General features: G+C 41.0%; 1 protein-coding gene across 4 annotated transcripts in view; it reads right to left on the bottom strand.

The window, feature by feature from the left end:
- The window catches only part of MCF2L2 (MCF.2 cell line derived transforming sequence-like 2), a 267,660-nt gene that overhangs the window by 69,591 nt on the left and 179,776 nt on the right, over positions 1-18,293 (bottom strand). For all 4 annotated transcript variants that reach the window (XR_011567109.1, XM_070791175.1, XM_070791183.1 and 1 more), the window contains 3 exons: positions 7,867-7,933; positions 6,698-6,813; positions 5,031-5,100 (listed from right to left, as the gene is read on the bottom strand). Coding sequence is in view for 3 of the 4 variants with exons in the window: in XM_070791175.1 (XP_070647276.1) it covers positions 5,031-5,100; positions 6,698-6,813; positions 7,867-7,933 (253 nt within the window). In the remaining variant the exon portion in view is untranslated. The remainder of the gene's footprint in view (positions 1-5,030; positions 5,101-6,697; positions 6,814-7,866; positions 7,934-18,293) is intronic.

The following is an 18,293-nucleotide window of genomic DNA, read 5'->3' as shown; positions in this document are numbered from 1 at the left end:
TCTGTTTGTGTTGTCTTTGATTTCTTTCATCAGTGTCTTATAGTTTTATGCATACAGGTCTTTTGTCTCTTTCAGTTCAGTTCAGTCGCTCAGTCGTGTCCAACTCTTTGTGACACCATGAATCGCAGCATGCCAGGCCTCCCTGTCCATCACCAACTCCCAGAGTTCACCCAGACTCATGTCCATCAAGTCAGTGATGCCATCCAACCATCTCATCCTATATAGGACTCTCTGAGATTCCTGGATTTGGGTAGCTATTTCCTTTCCCATGTTAGGGAAGTCCTTGACTATTGTTGTTTTTCAGTTGCTAAGTCGTGTCCTGCTCTTTGCAACCCCATGGGTTTGCAGCATGCCAGGCTTCCCTATTCTTCACTATCTCCTGGAGTTTTCCCAGACTCATATCTATTGAGTCGGTGATGCCATCCAACCATCTCATCTTCTGTTGCCCCCTTCTCCTCCTGCCCTAAACCTATAATCTCCTCAAATATTTTCTCATACCATTTCTTTTTGCTGTCTTCTTCTAGGGCCCCTATAATTCTAATGTTGGTACACTTAATGTTGTCACAGTGGTTGCTGAGACTGTCCTTATTTCTTTTTATTCTTTTTTCTTTATTCTGCTCTGCTTCAGTTATTTCCACTATTCTATCTCCCAGCTCACCTGTCTGTTTTTCTGCCTCAGATAGTTTGCTATTGGTTCCTTCTAGTGTATTTTTAATCTCAATTATTGTGTTGTTTATTGACGATTGTCTATTCTTTAATTCTTCTAGGTCTTGATTAAGTATTTCTCATATCTTCTCTATCCATGCCTCCAGTCTATTTATCTGTGCCTCCATTTTGTTTCCAAGATTTTGGATTGTCTTCACTATCATTACTCTGAATTCTTTTTCAAGTAGACTGCTTATTTACTCTTCATTTGTTTGGTCTTACGGGTTTTGTTTTTTTACCATATTCCTTCATCTGCTGCATTTTTCTCTGTATTTTCATTTTGTTTAATTCACTGTGTTTGGGTTCTCCTTTCTGCAGGCTGGAGGATTGTAGTTCCTCTTAACTGTGGAGTCTGCCTCCTGTGAATGAGGTTGGACCAGTGTTTTGTAAAGGTTTCCTTTTTGGGAGGACTTATGCCTGTGTTCTGGTGGATGGAACTGGATCTTGTCTCTCTGAGGGGTACTGCTGAGTCCAGCAGTGTGTTTTGGGGTGTCTATGGGCTTGGAATAGCTTTGGGCAGCCTTTCTGCTAATGGGCAGGGCTGTGTTTCTTTTTGCTAGTGATTTGGCATGAGGTGTCTGGCACTGGAGCTTTCTGGCCTTTGGGTGAGGCTTGGTCTTAGTGTTGAGATGGAGGCCTTTGGGAGAGCTCTTGTCAATTAATGTCCTATGGGATTGGGAGTTCTCTTTGGTGGTCCAAAGTCCTGTACTCAGGTCTCCCACTTCAGGAGTTCAGGCCTGATCCCTTACTGTGGCACCAAGATTTCACAGGCCTCATAACACAGAAGATAAAACCCCAACTCAATAGCCAAGGTGAAACCAACACTCAATAGCCAAGAACACCCAAAGAAACTCACACACTTACAAAGGGAAAAGAAGAGAGAAAACATAGAAAAAAAGGATAAAAAAGGAATAAAAGAAGAAGAATGCAATCAAGACTGGGGTAAAAATAAATTTATTTAAAATTAAAACATTTTAAAAATGGAAAAAGTAGGTTATGAAAAATAAAAATTTAAGGGATAATTTTAAAAAAGAACATGAAATAATATGAAAAAGAAAAGAAAAAAGGCTGAAAGGTGAAAGGGTGAAAAGGAAAGGAGGAAAATGTATATAGAGTGGCAATTCCACCTCCACCTCCCTAGGAGTTCTTCCAAAACTCAGCTGTTCTCTGGATCTGTTGTGGGGACAGTACAGACTCTAATCTAGCCCTATACCTGTGTGTGCTTTCCTCCAAAGTCCACAGTGGCCAGAGCTAGGGCTTCTTCTTTTGTGTGAACACTCATTGTCCTTTTAGATATTCCATAGGACTTCCCTGGTGGCTCAGTGGTAAGGAATCTGCCTGCCAATGCAGGAGACGTGGGTTCGATCCCTGGGTCAACAATATCCCATGGAGGAGGAAATGGCTACCCACTCAGTATTCCTGCCTGGGAAATTCCACGGACAGAGGAGTCTGGTGGGCTATAGTCCATGGGGTCACAAAGAATTGGACATGACTTATCAACTAAACAACAAGACTCAGAGTTTACCTAGTTGATCGTGTGGATTTAGTCCGCAACTTGTACAGGTGGTGGAAAGGTTTTCAATGCTCTTCCTTAGCCACTCTGCCCCTGGAGCTCAACTGTGGTTTTATCTTCACCTCTGCATATGGGTCATCCACTGGAGTTTGCTCCTGAGGCTGCCCTGGAGGACTTGGGTCTGCCCCAGTGAAGACTGGGTATGGAGGTGGCGTGATTGCTTGGATCAGAGACCCTGGAAACACCAGGTATGCGGGGGAGCTGGTGCAGGAGATATGGCTCTATTAGGACTTTTTCTAGCTTCTGGCAACTCCGCCCCAGTGAGGACCAGGTATGGAGGTGGCTCAGCTGGCTGCATTGTGGGGAACCTGGCAGTGCCAGGTGTGCAAGGGAGCCGGTGGCCGTGGGTACATGAGATTTTCACAGTATTAGGGTTTTTTTTTTTTTTTTTCCTAGCCTCTGGCAGCTCTACCCTAGTGAGGACTAGGTGTGGAGGTGGCACAGATGCTTGGATCCCAAGAAACCTGGATGCGCCAGATGTATAGGGAAGCCAGCAGCCACAGGTGCAGGATATAAGGATATAAAAAGGCTATTAGAGCCTTTTTCTAGCCTCTGGCAGCTGGTGGTCAAAGGGCTTCCTTGGCTGGTCCTTCTATGGTGCTTGGTGCAGCAAGCACTCAAAGGGCCCTCCTGGCTGGGGTCCCTCTCTATTGCTCAGTGTGTCAGGCACTCAAAGGGCCACTATCTCTGGGGTCTTTCTCCATCAGCTGCTAGCATCAGTATGTGGGGGGAGAGAGAGGCTACAGTGATGGTCCTACTCCCTGCACTTGACTCAGCAGTATCACCCTGCCTCCAGAGCTGCCCAGCTTTCCTCCAAGGACATTCTTCTATCTCCTCCCTCACATCCCCTCAGGATGTCTCCCACAGTCAATAGCAATCCTTGTCCTGGGATTGCTCTCCAGTCCCTACCCAGCCACTGTGCATTCTGGAAGACCTGTGTCCCTGTCTGGGGTACATAGGGCTGCAGTACAGATTGTTTGTGTGGTTCTCACTCCATTCAGACCTTCACAGATCAGCTGCTTCATCCTCCAACAGCCTCAAATGCCTTCCCTTTGTCCCAAACTATTCCTCCAATGCGGGGGTTTCACCCCTGCTTCAGTCCCTCCACCCCATGGGTTCAGGTCCAGTCCTACTCACTCTCTTTCTGTTTTTTTCCTTCCTTCCTTCATTCTACCAAGTTTTGTGTCAATCTATGTATTCCCTTCTGGTGGTCAGGGACTCCAGACAGCTCTCAGCTGGTGCTCTGTGAGATCCTCTGCATCTGAAGATGTATTCCTGATGCAAGCTCAGAGAGAGATATACTCTGTGGCCACCTACTGCGCTGCCATCTCATCATCTCCTCCAAAATAGTTTTTATGTATCTTTAATTCTGGTTCAGGATGAAAAACCTATGATAAGGCTGTGATGGAAAACCCAGGTAGGGCTATGGAAGGGATCTTCTAGGTTGGTTAAAGCTCTGAGGGTTGAAGACTATTTCTCCACTGTGTCTAATAGCTTGAAACCTGGGGAATCTTCATTTCCTTGCTTTCAGTTTATCACAAATACTGCTGTTAGACTTATCAGTCCTACTTTGAGCTGCTGAAAAATGTTTAAGTTGTTTAATTTATTGTCTCAGGCTCATTAAAAAAAAAAGAGCAAGAGAATGAAAAGAAGCGTTGATTGGGAGAGAGAGAAGAAATGCGAAAGACTTAGAAAGTAGAGGGCATCTGGATCAGGTTTCCCAGTGGCTCAGCAGTAAAGAATCTGCCTGCAATGCAGAAAGACACAGGAGATCTGGGGTCAGTCCCTGGGTGGGGAAGATTCCCTGGAGAAAGAAATGGCAACCCGCCCCAGTATTCTTTCTTGAAAAATTCCATGGATAGAGGAGCCTGGCAGTCCATGGGTTGCAAAGAGTCAGACACAACTGAGCACTGCACTGTACTTGATACCGTAGAAAATAAAGTGGAAGAAATATTTTCTGAGAGTTTCAGTTTCGCAGTTCTTTTGAGAGTGTTAATACAACTTTAGCGAAGAATTTAAGCCTGCTGTTTGACTCTTGTCCTAAGACAATGTCAACCACAAATTGGCACTTGCCAAGGTCATTTGTCACCTCCCTCTATGGAGACTGAATCCTGTGCTACTGCAGCTGTTGTGAAGAGTGAAGCACTCTGTGCTCCAGGGAAGCTGGTGGAACACGTCTTTAGATAGTTAGATATTTTCAGGAACCTATCTTATAATTCCCAATCCTTGCATCTTCTAAATCCCTTCATGGTGACATCAGCTCCTCATGACTAGCAGAAAACTTTTTGTAAAATAAGTGCATGATGGCACTGAACTCTCGTTTCACCAAAATCTTCTATATTGACCTTCCCCAGCTACCACTTTGGAGCAGTTTCTCAGAACTGCCTCCTGGACTGCAGTCCTCATTTTGCCCCAAATAGAACTTAACTCACACTCGCACTTTGTGCATCTCTTTTTTAGTTGACAACAGTTAGCTTAGTCATTCAGAGGAGGATTATCTACCTCAGGGATCAGGGGGGCCAGTCTTCCATTTCAGGAGGCTTTGCAGGAAACCAGGCTTGCAGTCCTTCCCACCCAGCAGGGTGAACTCAGTTCACGCTGGGTGAAGTCCTGCAAAGATCTCCCAGTTTGCATTCAAAGGGCACATACAAGTTTTTAGACCATTTGTGTTTCCATTTGCCCTTGTCATTTATATAGAAAATACACTATTTAATCACAAGGTTATTTTGACTTATTAGGGGCATAGACTTACTCTCTTGAGAAAGCAACGTGCCAGAAGTTCAGGGTTTTCGGTGCATTTTTCCAATTCTTTTAGAAAAGTCCTAGGGAAAGAAAAGTATAATATTGTTTTGATTTTTATATATATGGGATTAACAAAACTTTTTTTTGAAGTAAAATCACATAATGCCTTAAGAAATGCATAGAAAAATATTGTTTTCCAGGCTTTACCGCTTTTGACTCATCTTCAACATGCTGATTTGGAAGAAAAAAATATATATTCTGTGCCATTAATAGGATTCTGTGAAACCACTCATACCTGTTCGGGTAATTCTAAGCACCAGACAGATTGGATACACTGATGATCTCTGCTGCATGATAGTGACATTAACAAGAACCACTGTTGCTGCTGTTACTACTACTACTATCATTGAAAGCTGACTATAAGTCAGGCATAAGCTAAGTGCTTTGCAAATAGTATCTGATTTAATCCTCCACCAAACCTTGCAAAACAGGGTTTCATAAGTGTGAAACCTGAGGTTCAAAGAAGCTGTATAACTTCTCCAGCAAAAGAAACAGAAATAGTATTTTTATTTCAGCTTTGTGTCTGACCAATAGACAAAGAGATGGGTTAAGAAACAACTGTGATTCCATTCACCAAGCAGTCTCTTCCTTCCTGTCAAGTAGATGTGAGAGCCTGGAGCCATTAGAATGGGTAAAGTAGTAAGCACAAGATGTGGTTTTGTCATCTGTAAAATGAAAGAGTTGGAACGTGATTTCCAAAGTCCCCTCCTTTTCTCATTCTTTAGAACCCAACACCTTGGGCTAAAAGGACAATTGGGCTAAAAGGACAGGAGCTATGGGCTAAAAGGACAGTTGTTTGACTGGTTAGCATTTTCTAACACCCTGGTTCCCAGCACCCCCCTATGATAATAGGTAAGTGGATTTGTGTCTTAGTCAACTTTGTACTCCTAATGCGGAACACAGTGCCTGACACAGAACAGGTGCTCAACAAATGCTGATGTGTGAATAGATGAATAAGGAAAAGAACTCACAAATGAATACAACATCGATGCCTGACTCTAGTACATGCTCCATTAATGTCTTTTCCCTTCTTCCTTGGGGACCTTCTCATCTCATCCCACCCCAATCCAATCCACTGAAGCTGAGTTTCAGCTTTAGCACCAATGAGTATTTAGGACTGATTTCCTTTAGGACTGACTCGTTTGATCTCCTTGCAGTCCAAGGGACTCTCAAGAGTCTTCTCCAACACCACAGTTCAAAAGCATCAATTCTTCAGCACTCATACATACATGACTATTGGAAAAATCATAGCTTTGACTAGATGGACCTTTGGCAGCAAAGTGATGTCTCTGCTTTTTAATATGAAAAGCTGGAACTCCAATACTTTGGCCACTTGATGCAAAGAACTGACTCATTGGAAAAGACCCTGATGCTGGGAAAGTTGAAGGCAGGAAGAAAAGGGGACAACAGAGGATAAGGTGGTTGGATGGCATCACCAACTCAATGGACATGAGTTTGAGCAAGCTCCAGGAGCTGGTGAGGGACAGGGAAGCCTGGTGTGCTACAGTCCATGGGGTCACAAAAAGTCAGACATGACTGAGAGACTGAACTGAACTGAACTGATTTCCATTCTTCTCTTATTTTCCGTTTTCTCTGATAATTTGAATCATTATATACCTGCTGTGAAATTCGTAAAGTTCTCTAATGTTCCCAAAGAGAAACTCCTTGTTATTCCGCAGAACATCTGGAATTAGATGCTTCAGCCAGATAAAATCCATTGGAATGATATATCCCTGCAGAGGTGGAAAGAGAGTAGGTTTTACAAACAGGAACACATAAGATATGATCTGAATTAGACAGTGTAGAGGCCAAAACTTTAATAATTGGGGAGTATGGCACACATGTTTCCTGCAAGCCATTCCTTCAGATACTTTCTTTCGATGTTATAGTCCTCATTGGTCTATCTTCAGAATAAGATGGCTTAATGGCAATGATAATATGATGGCATTTTTACAGGAAGAACAAATCCATTTTTTAAATTTGCCACAAAAGTCAAATGGAAAAGGAAAAAAAACTTACCCCTTATTTTATGACCTGATGCAATTACTATTGTCTTATTTCTTTTATGGCTTTTTAAAAGCTTATTATGTATGGTTATAATCACAGTACATATATAATTTGTAGTCTGTTTTTCTATATGTATTTTTAGACTCTGGTTGTAAATTTTTAAAAGTACTATTTTTAATTTAATCTTACAAGCATTTATTTCAATGTTGATGTTTATTATTAAAAATAATTATTTTGTAACAGTTGACTAATACTGCATTTAGCATCAACCATTCCCGTTTTTATTGGATATTTGGTTTTATTCTGATGTTTTATTGTAAAAACTTTCCATTATAAGTTTTACATATAGTTTATTTCTCAAGATTACTACCTTAGGAAAATAGAGAAAATATAAATTTTACTCTTAAGTAAAAAGAATACTACTTAATACAATGAGAAACAATTCTATTTATCAAAATGTTTAAATTATCACATCTGTTGTTGGCAAGCATATGATGAACCTAAGTGGGGCATTACTAGAATCATATGAGTTGCTACAATCCTTTGGAAGTTATTTTGTTACATGAATCAACAATCATAGAATGCTCTTATTCCTCCTGAAAAAAAAAACAAAACAAAAACAAAAAAAACAAACAACATACCAGTTGTGCTATTATAAGACCTGAAACTTTGGTGGGAATTCTAGAGACATAAGGCAACTATCCTGAATTTCTTTCTGCAACAAAATTTTTACAGTTTGAATACATGATTAACATCCCCCTTGCCCCAAATCTACTTACATCAATTATGTTCTTAATCTCTTTTATGTAAGTCACTTCAGTCTCAACCAAGTCACGTATAATATGCCTGAATCAGCAGCAGGTGGGAAGATGAAAGAGAGAGAGAGTGGGGTGGGGGGAAGCAGTGTTTTAGAATTCTTTTACAATAACAGTCATCAATACAGTTCCCCTCAGTGGCTCACCTACTTAGGTTGTAGTCAGTTCATTCTGTTCTGCTGAACACCCAAGGCCAACATCTCACAAAACCACACTCTGATCACTCTGGCATGAGAAGAAACGGCAAAGTTAAAGGACTCAGAATCCATGTATGCAGCCAGAGAATGACCTATTTGTGGGCCATAGTGTGGGGGGCAAGAGGGCAGACACTGGAGTAGAAAATATCAGGTTTGGTTTCTTGGTCAGGAAGGTCTGCCTGATTCCTACATTGCACATGTGGTTTCCTAGATTTTATCTCCAGCCTTCTGCTATTTCATTGCTCACATCATGATCTTTGACCTATAGGGATGCCTTTTTTTTGTGCATGGGGTTGGATGCCTGTCCTTCCCCCTTCCTCTGGCATTCCATGTTTCTGTGTGATTGATGTCCTACAGCCAGAAGACATGAGCTTTTTCTGTTTCTATTGGAAAGGCAGGTGGGAGGTGTGGTATGCAGAATTCTAACATGGCCTGCAAGATTCCTGGCCCCTAGTGTACATACACCTCCTCCCAGTTAGTCAATCAAACACTAACATAAGTGAAGATATTTTGCCATTCTGTTTTGTTCCAAATCAGTTGACCTTAAGATAGGTAGATTATCAGGTTGGGCATGTCCTACTCACGTGGACTCTAGATCTGGATCTAAAAGTCAGTGAGACTGGAAGCACAAGAAGGATATAGCACAAAGGACATTCTTCTTTGCTGGATTTGGAGATGGAGGTGGGGTATGCACCAAGGATCACAGGCAGCCTCTAGAAGCTGAGTGAAAGTGAAGTCACTCAGTCATGTCCGACTCTTTGCGACCTCATGGACTATAGCCTACCAGGCTCCTCCCTCCATGAAATTCTCCAGGCAAGAGTACTGGAGTGGGTTGCCATTTCCTTCTCCAGGGGATCTTCCTGACCCAGGGATCTAACCCGGGTCTCCCGCATTCCAGGCAGATGCTTTAACCTCTGAGCCACCAGGGAAGCTGAATGGCCCCCAGCTAACAGCCAGCAAGGAAACAGAACTTCAGTCCTATGGTTGCAAGAAACTGAATTCAGCCACAACCGCATAAACTTAGAAGATAACTTGTAAGAAGTGCAACTGGCCAACACCTTGATTTTATCTATGTGACTTCAGCAAAAAGCCAGTCTTGCTATGCTCAGGCTCCTGAGGCAACAGTGGGCTGAACTGTTAAGCTTGTGGCTGGTTTTCAATGCAGCAATAGAAAAACAAAAGAAAAAGTGAGGCCAGTCCCCACGTCTATCTCCAGACTGTTTTCTTTCTCTCCTCAGGTTGTGTGGCCACACTTTCCTTTTTAGGGCTTTCTTTCGGGCCTCCAAGTGAATCAGTGTTTGTACAAGTGTTCACATGTAGAATATATACATTTGTGGTTTCCTATGAGCTGCTCATGAGTTATCTATTAAACAGTAGCCTACCCTAGAAAATAGTTTATTTTCCTTTCATAAGAATAGATATGACAAATAGGGACAAATAATCAAAGGATGCGATATAGGAAATTCACACAAATATACAAATGACTATTAGTCTTATAAAAAAATGCTCAGTACATATGAATCCAACAAAAGCATGGTATAAAGAGGTAACAATTTTCAGCTTCTATAGTATGTCAGACATTGCAAACCTCAAAGGAAGACTGGCAGATGAAGATATGAAAACATGCTCGGATAATACTAGCAAAAGTATAAATTTGTGCAAGATATCTTGAAAATAACTCATCGTGATTTAAAACACACACTGACTGGTGTGTGTGACTTAACTCAGCATTTTCACTTCTAAACATGTTCATTGTTTGTAATTAAAACAACAGAACCTCAACAACAACAAGACACAAAATGGAAATTACTTAAATTATGGTACATACACGCAATGAAATGCCATGCAGTTTTTAAAAAGAATGAAGCTGACTGAATCATGCTGATACGACACAGTCCAAGAGTTTTAAGTGAATTAAAAAACAACAACCAAATGTACAACAATGTGTAGAATATGACTAGTTGTATAAAATTCACACTATTTGTGTAAAATGAGTGTGTGTACATACATATATGTAAAATTATCTATGCTTAGAAAATTCATGCCAAGAAGCTTAAAACATTTTTAACAGTGATTCCCTTTAGAGTGATAATGAAGACAAGAAAATAGAGGAAAATTTTTTACATTTTACTCTTCACCCTTCTTCAATCTTTGATTTGAAAAAAAATGTAAGGACTTGTTGGTGGTCCAGTGGTTGAGAATCCACCTTCCAATGCAGAGGACACCAGTTTGATCCCTGGTTGGGGAACTAAGATCCCACATGCCACAGGGGAACTAAGCCAACCAATGACAATGAATGAGCCTGCACACTCCAGAGTTCATGCTCTGCAGTAAGAGAATCCCACAGATATAACAGAGAAGCCCCATTCCCCATGTTGCAACTAGGAAAAGGATGAGTGCTGCAATGAAGACCCCGTGTAGCAAAAATAAAAATTTAAATACTTACTGCGTTTATAATGTTAAAAAATGGTTTACATGACACTTTAAAATGAATGTTACTGACAGTAATGACATATACACCCTATTTGAAAGATATCCTACAGTTTACCCTATACTGTAACTCAATGATTATTTTTTCTTAAAATGAAAAATTTATATCTATTTATAAATGCTTGTTATAAGACAAAACTGATAAAGGACAGCCATTGACCAAGGATACAATTTCAAGGAGTATAATTCTACCAAAAAAGTTACTTCAAGATCATATTTATTAGTAGCTAATGAGTCTCTTGTCCCATCACTTCATGGGAAATAGATGGGGAAACAGTGGAAATAGTGTCAGACTTTATTTTTTTGGGCTCCAAAATCACTGCTGATGGTGACTGCAGCCATGAAATTAAAAGACACTTACTCCTTGGAAGGAAAGTTATGACCAACCTAGACAGCATATTAAAAAGCAGAGACATTACTTTGCCAACAAAGGTCCGTCTAGTTAAGGCTATGGTTTTTCCAGTGGTCATGTATGGATGTGAGAGTTGGACTGTGAAGAAAGCTGAGTGCCAAAGAATTGATGCTTTTGAACCGTGGTGCTGGAGAAGACTCTTGAGAGTTCCTTGGACTGCAAGGAGATCCAACCAGTCCATTCTAAAGGAGATCAGTCCTGGGTGTTCATTGGAAGGACTGATGCTGAAGCTGAAACTCCAATACTTTGGCCACCTCCTGCAAAGAGTTGACTCACTGGAAAAGACTGTGATGCTGGGAGGGATTGGGGGCAGGAGGAGAAGGGGACGACAGAGGATGAGATGGCTGGATGGCATCACCATCTCGATGGACATGAGTTTGAGTAAACTCCGGGAGTTGGTGATAGACAGGGAGGCCTGGCGTGCTGCGATTCATGGGGTCGCAAAGAGTCGGACACGACTGAGCGACTGAACTGAAATGAAGTGAATCAGTCTCTAAGTAAAATGTTCCTTTGATTTTTGTAAATCATCCTGAAATTATGATAATTGCTATGTCAGAAAGAAATACAGGCCTCAATACCAATCTGTTTCTAAGAGCCATGACATTAAGTAGGACCACAGCAACAGTTAAACATTCATAGAAAACCAGAGTGCAGCCAGCCTCTTATGCCCCTGTGAAGCACTGGGCTTAAGTAACTTGGCAAGGCTGTTTAAGGATGTATTGACAATTAAATGAAGTCACAAGGCAGAAATAACTAAGTGGTGGGCAGAAGTAAGTCTTATCATTCAACATTTATATAAGAACTTAGAGACCCCTAGGAGTCTTTAACATCTGACACAAGAAAATATTCACAACTCAGAAGCAAAAAAAATCCCTGGTCAGGTCATGTTCCAACTTCAACTGCTTCATTTTAGTACTTTTTTGAGTGCAATGGATAAAACTCCCAACAACAGGAAGTCCCCTGAACACTGGTGGGCTTCATTTCAGTTCAGGTTAAAAAAAAAATTCTCATACCATTGTTAGTCATTCTTTTTCTTTTCTTCTCCTTTGTTTTCCTTTCAAATAACTTTATAATACTGGAGAAAATTAATGATTCTAGCTGATGATTGCCTACTTTATTATTCCAAATCACTTTGTTCACAGGAAAAAACTCAAGGATTTAATATCTAAAGTCATCAAGTGTATATTATGCAGGTGAAAACATTGGGAGTACTCAAGTAATTTTAAAACTTTAAACATGTAGAGCAATTTATGTCCTGGTGGATATCTACCCAGGGGTGGAACACTGTAATTACGATGGGGTTGATGATGCCAGATCAGCCTGCACGAATGTATTCTACACTAAATGTACTCTCTGGCTTTGATTTACACATAAAAATGGATCTCCCTTCACCCACATCCCTAGGTCATTAAGGAGGAAATGGTAAGGGACTATTTTTTTTCTGAAGCTACATTTCAAGGTAGCATAAAAACATAACTTTGTATGGCTAATTCCATCCTATATAACACCTCCTCTTTGCTTCAGATGACACCATAACCAAGAGACAGGAAAGGAAAGCTTTTAAAAAGATGAATGCAGCCCTATTTTGTACATAAGATTATTAATGCAGTATGTACATGTTAGGATTTCCTAGTAAGTTTCTTCTTTGCCCACACACCTTAATCTGTTCCCTCTTTTAACCCTTGCCCCCATCCCCTCCTCAATTTCCCAGCTCTCCAATAGAAGAATGTTCTTTTGAAAACCAGTCTGTTAGAAGTATATTTTTGCTCATTAACTGTCAATACAATTTGCCATCAAAGGATTTCATTTACTCCTCATAGTCTATCATATCACACACATCAAAACTATTATAGATATTCACTTAAAAAAAGCTAGTTTTCATCTCATACTCTCTTTGCAAAAATGAAATATCTGTTTTTATCCTTTTCAAACCCCAAAGCTTCTGATGTAATGGATATTCATCTTCTTAAACCTTTCTTTTCCTTTGGTTTCTCTTTATTATTCATGTTTCATTTACCAGCCTGTTTCTTCTCTATTCCTTTCTTGTTTCGTCTTTCTCCTTATGTCTAATATTGCTGCTCCCTCAAGATCTGAACTCAAGTTTCTAGACTTCCTTCTCTCCTCTTCCCTCGTGCTGTTGACTCTCCCACATCTTTATCTTCCTGCCAAATCTTTGGTCATGCTCAAGCCCAAATGTCTTCACCTGGATGCCTCACAGACACCTCAACACCTCGGGTTGAAGCAGAATTCATCAGACAGAAATAGCATACGTATTGGTACTTACATGCTCCATCACTCAGTCGTGTCTGACTCTTTGTGACCCCATGGACTGTAGCCCATCAAGCTCCTCTGTCCATAGAATTTTCTAGGCAAGAATACTGGAGTGGGTTGCCATTTTCTCCTTCAAGGGATCTTCCCAACCCAGAGACCAAACCCATATCTCTTGCGTCTCCTACATTGGTAGGTGGACTCTTTACAACTGAACCACCTGGGAAGCCCTATGCATATTGGTGGAAAAGTCGTATTCTAAGGTTCCTAAAAATCACCCTGTTTATTTAACTTATATGCAGAGTACATTATGAGAAACGCTGGGCTGGAAGAAGCACAAGCTGGAATCAAGATTGCCGGGAGGAATATCAATAACCTCAGATATGCAGATGACACCACCCTTATGGCAGAAAGTGAAGAGGAACTAAAAAGCCTCTTGATGAAAGTGAAAGAGGAGAGTGAAAAAGTTGGCTTAAAGCTCAACATTCAGAAAACGAAGATCATGGCATCTAGTCCCATCACTTCATGGGAAATAGATGGGGAAACAGTGGAAACAGTGTCAGACTCTATTTTCTGGGGCTCCAAAATCACTGCAGATGGTGATTGCAGCCATGAAGTTAAAAGACACTTACTCCTTGGAAGGAAAGTTATGACCAACCTAGATAGCATATTCAAAAGCCGAGACATTACTTTGGCAACAAAGGTCCATCTAGTCAAGGCTATGGTTTTTCCAGTGGTCATGTATGGATGTGAGAGTTGGACTGTGAAGAAAGCTGAGCACCAAAGAATTGATGCTTTTGAACTGAGGTGTTGGAGAAGACTCTTGAAAGTCCCTTGGACTGCAAGGAGATCCAACCAGTCCATTTTAAAGGAGATCAGTTCTGGGTGTTCTTTGGAAGGACTGATGTTGAAGCTGAAACTCCAATACTTTGGCCACCTCCTGCAAAGAGTTGACTCACTGGAAAAGACTCTGATGCTGGGAGGGATTGGGGGCAGGAGGAGAAGGGGACAACAGAGGATGAGATGGCTGGATGGCATCACCATCTCGATGGACATGAGTTTGTGTGAACTCCGGGGGTTGGTGATGGACAGGGAGGCCTGGCGTGCTGCAACTCATGGGGTCGCAAAGAGTCGGACATGACTGAACGACTGAATTGAACTGAACTGAAAACACAGTTGTTATTGCAAATTCTTCCCTGCCATTATTGCTTACATTCAATCTGTCACCAAGTCTTGTCTTTTCATCTCTGAATACACCTCTTGGAATTACCACTTATTCTCCATTTCCAGTACCTCCAATACAGAGCAAACTCCCCTGTCTTCTTATCTTGAATACTTTGGCACAATCCTAGCAACTCACTTGTGCCCCTGAGATCTCATTCCCATCAATCTATTACACAGACCACCAGTTTATGCCCTTCCTAAAGCTCCAAGTCCATTATGCCATCATTCTCTGTCTTAAAAACCTTAAAATAGCTTTCAATTGCCCACAACTGTCAATGTTCCTCCCAGGATTTCAAGACTCTCCATTCATGTGAAAAGATTTTCTTAGGGTGCTTGCTCAAAAGGTAAATACAGATCGAAAGATTCAGAATGATTCAGATGCTGCAAAAGATTGAAGACAGGAGGAGAAGAGGGAGACAGAAGATGAGATTGTTGATGGTTGGGTGGCATCATTGACTCAATGGACATGAGTTTGAGCAAACTCCGGGAGATAGTAAAGGACAGGGAAGCCTGGCAAGCTGCAGTCCATGGGGCGGCAATGAGTCAGACACAACTGAGTGACTGAACAACAAGATTCAGGATGAGGAGCAATATGGTCAAAGAAAACAAAAAAAGCCATCAGTTAATCCTTATTTTACAAGTGGAAAAAGAAGGGCCCAGAGCCATGCATGGACTTGCCCAATGTCTTTGGCTTTGGCAAAGTCAATGTTTTTGCTAACACATTATGTTGCCCCTCTTGACCTACGTTTGGGGACACATTTAAAATTCTGTTTGCTGATTATGAAATAAAACACAAATTGAAATGAAACTAGCATGATGATATAACAATACTGAGTTTCAGAAAAATAGGTTTCCAGGTCTATCTCTGCTTCTAATATGCAGGGTAGCTTTGAACAAGCCATTTTCTTTCTTGGGGTCTCCATTTCATCATGGATTAGATCAGCTCGAGTATCCCTACTGGCTCTCATAGGTCATTTGCTAAATATCTTATCATCTTTTCTAAAAATTTATTTTTAATTGGAGAATAATTGTTTTACAATGTTGTGTTGGCTTCTGCCATACATCAACATAAATTGCCCACAGGTATACATATGTCCCCTACTTCCTGAACCACCCTCCCACCTTCCGGCCCATCCTACCCGTGTAGGTTGCCACAGAGCACAGAGTTGAGCTCCCTGAGTCATACAGCAAATTGTCACTGGCTATCTAATTTTCTATATGGTAATGAATATGTTTCAATGCCACTTCCTGAATTTGTATATATTATCATCTTGAATAAGATATATGAAATGATCTTTGGTTTAATCACACCTTGCTTCTCATTTCTCACAAGAAAAAAAGCAAAGGTCATAAGCTTTTCAGTTAATGTGTGACTGCATGCACAGTAGGATGGCAAGGAGAAGGAATCGGCGTGGGCTGGAGAGATCCTGGAGGTGAGATCTGAACTGTCCTCTGGGTAAGAAGTGAGGACTTGCAGCAAGACAGGAGGGTGACCCAGGAAGGAGGAAACAGGAGTAGGGGCTAGGAGTCCTGGCTACATGCAGGGCCCTGTGAGAACCAGGCTGCTGGGGCAGGGTCTGGGTGGGGAGCGTGGGAGGCAGGGGGAGCACGAATGCAGGAGATGGTCATTGTGCCAGGTGGTGGTGGGACCCAGGGAAAGGTGCAGGAGACTGAGTTGGCCAACAGGGCAGGGAATGTCAGGAGCCTGTTTTGTTCAGCACAGAATAGGTCCTGAGGCTTCAGACGTACAAAAACATGCTCTTAGTTCCACATCCTTCTTCTGTTTGATTAGGTGTTCCATAACTGTTTAATAAATTCCCAGAACTATAAATGGTAACAATATGAAACACTATGGATCCATAAGATGACCATGTTGAAATTAGTGATTCTTTAAGCATTAATAAAAGGTCTGATGAATATAAATAGTTCTCTACCTTCTGGAAGGCTAACAGCTACTAATGTGCCATCAGTTGAAAGTCTTGCTCAGTTACTGATGTGCCATCAGCTCCTTCTCCTGTTTTATATCTCAGTTTCTATATTTGGTCTGATGTTAGCTGGATTTGATCTTACTACTCTGATGTGTTTAGGGTAAACTACCTTAAATTCTTTTTAGAGCAGGATGGGGCACAAATAACTATTAAAGTTTATCTGGATGGGTGCTCACTTTTCAATATCACATAATAAATAATGACAAAGTAATTTCATGCATACTGTACTTTTTGAAAGAGGGATTGATTACAAACACAATCCCATTTATCCTAATTCAAGTTAACAATCCTGTATTCATGTAGTATTTTGGGAATTATAATTGTTTTTCTTTTTGGCTGTATCACACGGCTTGTGGGATCTTAGTTCCCCAACCAGGGAATGAACCAGGGTTCTTGGCAGTGAAAGGATGGAGTCCTAACCATTGGACTGCCAGGGAATTCCTCCCATTTTTAAGAATTGCAGTAAAATATATATTACATAACATTTTCCATTAATTTTTTAATTTTTTGCCCATGCCACATGGCCTGTCGGATTCTAGTTCCCAACCAGGGATAGAACCCACAGCCCCCTGCATTGGAAGTGTGGAGTCTTAACTACTGGACCACCAGGGAAGTCCTGAAATTTGCCATTTAAATGATTTTTAAGTGTATGATTCAGTGGAATTAAAATATATTCACAATGTTGTGCACAACCAGCAGAACTTTTTCATCAACCCAAACTGAAACTCTGTCCCCATCAAAGACTAACAACGTCCTTCCTACTCCCAGGCCCTGGCAACCTCCATTCCACACTCCATTTTCTGTTTCTATCATTTTGCCTAGGTAAGTGGAACCATACACCATTTATTATTTTTTATCTGGCTTATTTCACTTAACACAATGTTTTCAAAGTTCATTCATGATTTAGCAGTATCAGATTTCATTCCTGTTGAAGGCTTTACATCTTCTATTGTTTGCATAGACCATATTTCGCTTATCCACTCGCTTGTTGATGGCCACTTGGGTTGTTTCCGCCTTTTGGCTATTGGGAATAACGTGAACATTAGTTTGTGAATCTCCGTTGAGTCATTGATTTCACTTCCTTTGGGTATACACCCAGAAGTAAAATTGCTAAATTCCATTTTTAACATTTGAGGAACCACCATACTGTAGTGTTTTACATTCCCACCAGCAAGGCACCAGGGTTCCAATGTCTCCACATCCTCATCAACACTCATTATTTTCCTTTTTTTTTTTTTTTAAACATTTATTTACATGGCTGTGTCAGGTCCAGATGCAACAGGACCTTCATTGCATCATGTGGGATCTTTCTTGCGGTGCACTGACTCTCTAGTTGTGGCCCAGGCTTAGTTGCTCCACAGCACATGGGATCTTCCCAGACCAGGGATTGAACCTGTGTCCCCTGCATTGTAGACAGATTCTTAACCACTGGACCACCAGGGAAGTCCTTATTTTCCATTTTAAAAATAATAGCTAACCTCATACAGTTATTTTTTAAATATGCATATTTTTTAAATATGCATATAATCTTCTTTGATGCATTCAACACCTGACAAAAAGCTCCTCCAGGACAGATATCCTATCATCCATCCCTTGTCCCCATACCTTACAAGTAGGCAAATTCTCAATAAGTATTTACTGAATGGATGAATGGTAGATTTAAGGAGCAGACACAAATTCTGTAAGCAGGAGCAGGTATTAACTGTTATTATCATTTCACAGAAGAGGAAATTGGGACTCAGAGCATTAAGTGACTTGACTGAGGTCAAACTACTGGCTTGGTGCTGCCAGAAAGAGGTCGTGTCCAGGATG

This window comes from Bos indicus, chromosome 1 (genome assembly GCF_029378745.1).
Source record: "Bos indicus isolate NIAB-ARS_2022 breed Sahiwal x Tharparkar chromosome 1, NIAB-ARS_B.indTharparkar_mat_pri_1.0, whole genome shotgun sequence".
In the NCBI taxonomy this organism is placed as follows: domain Eukaryota; kingdom Metazoa; phylum Chordata; class Mammalia; order Artiodactyla; family Bovidae; genus Bos; species Bos indicus.
The sequence above is the reverse complement of the archived record's forward strand: the minus strand, read 5'-3'. Positions and strand labels throughout refer to the sequence as shown.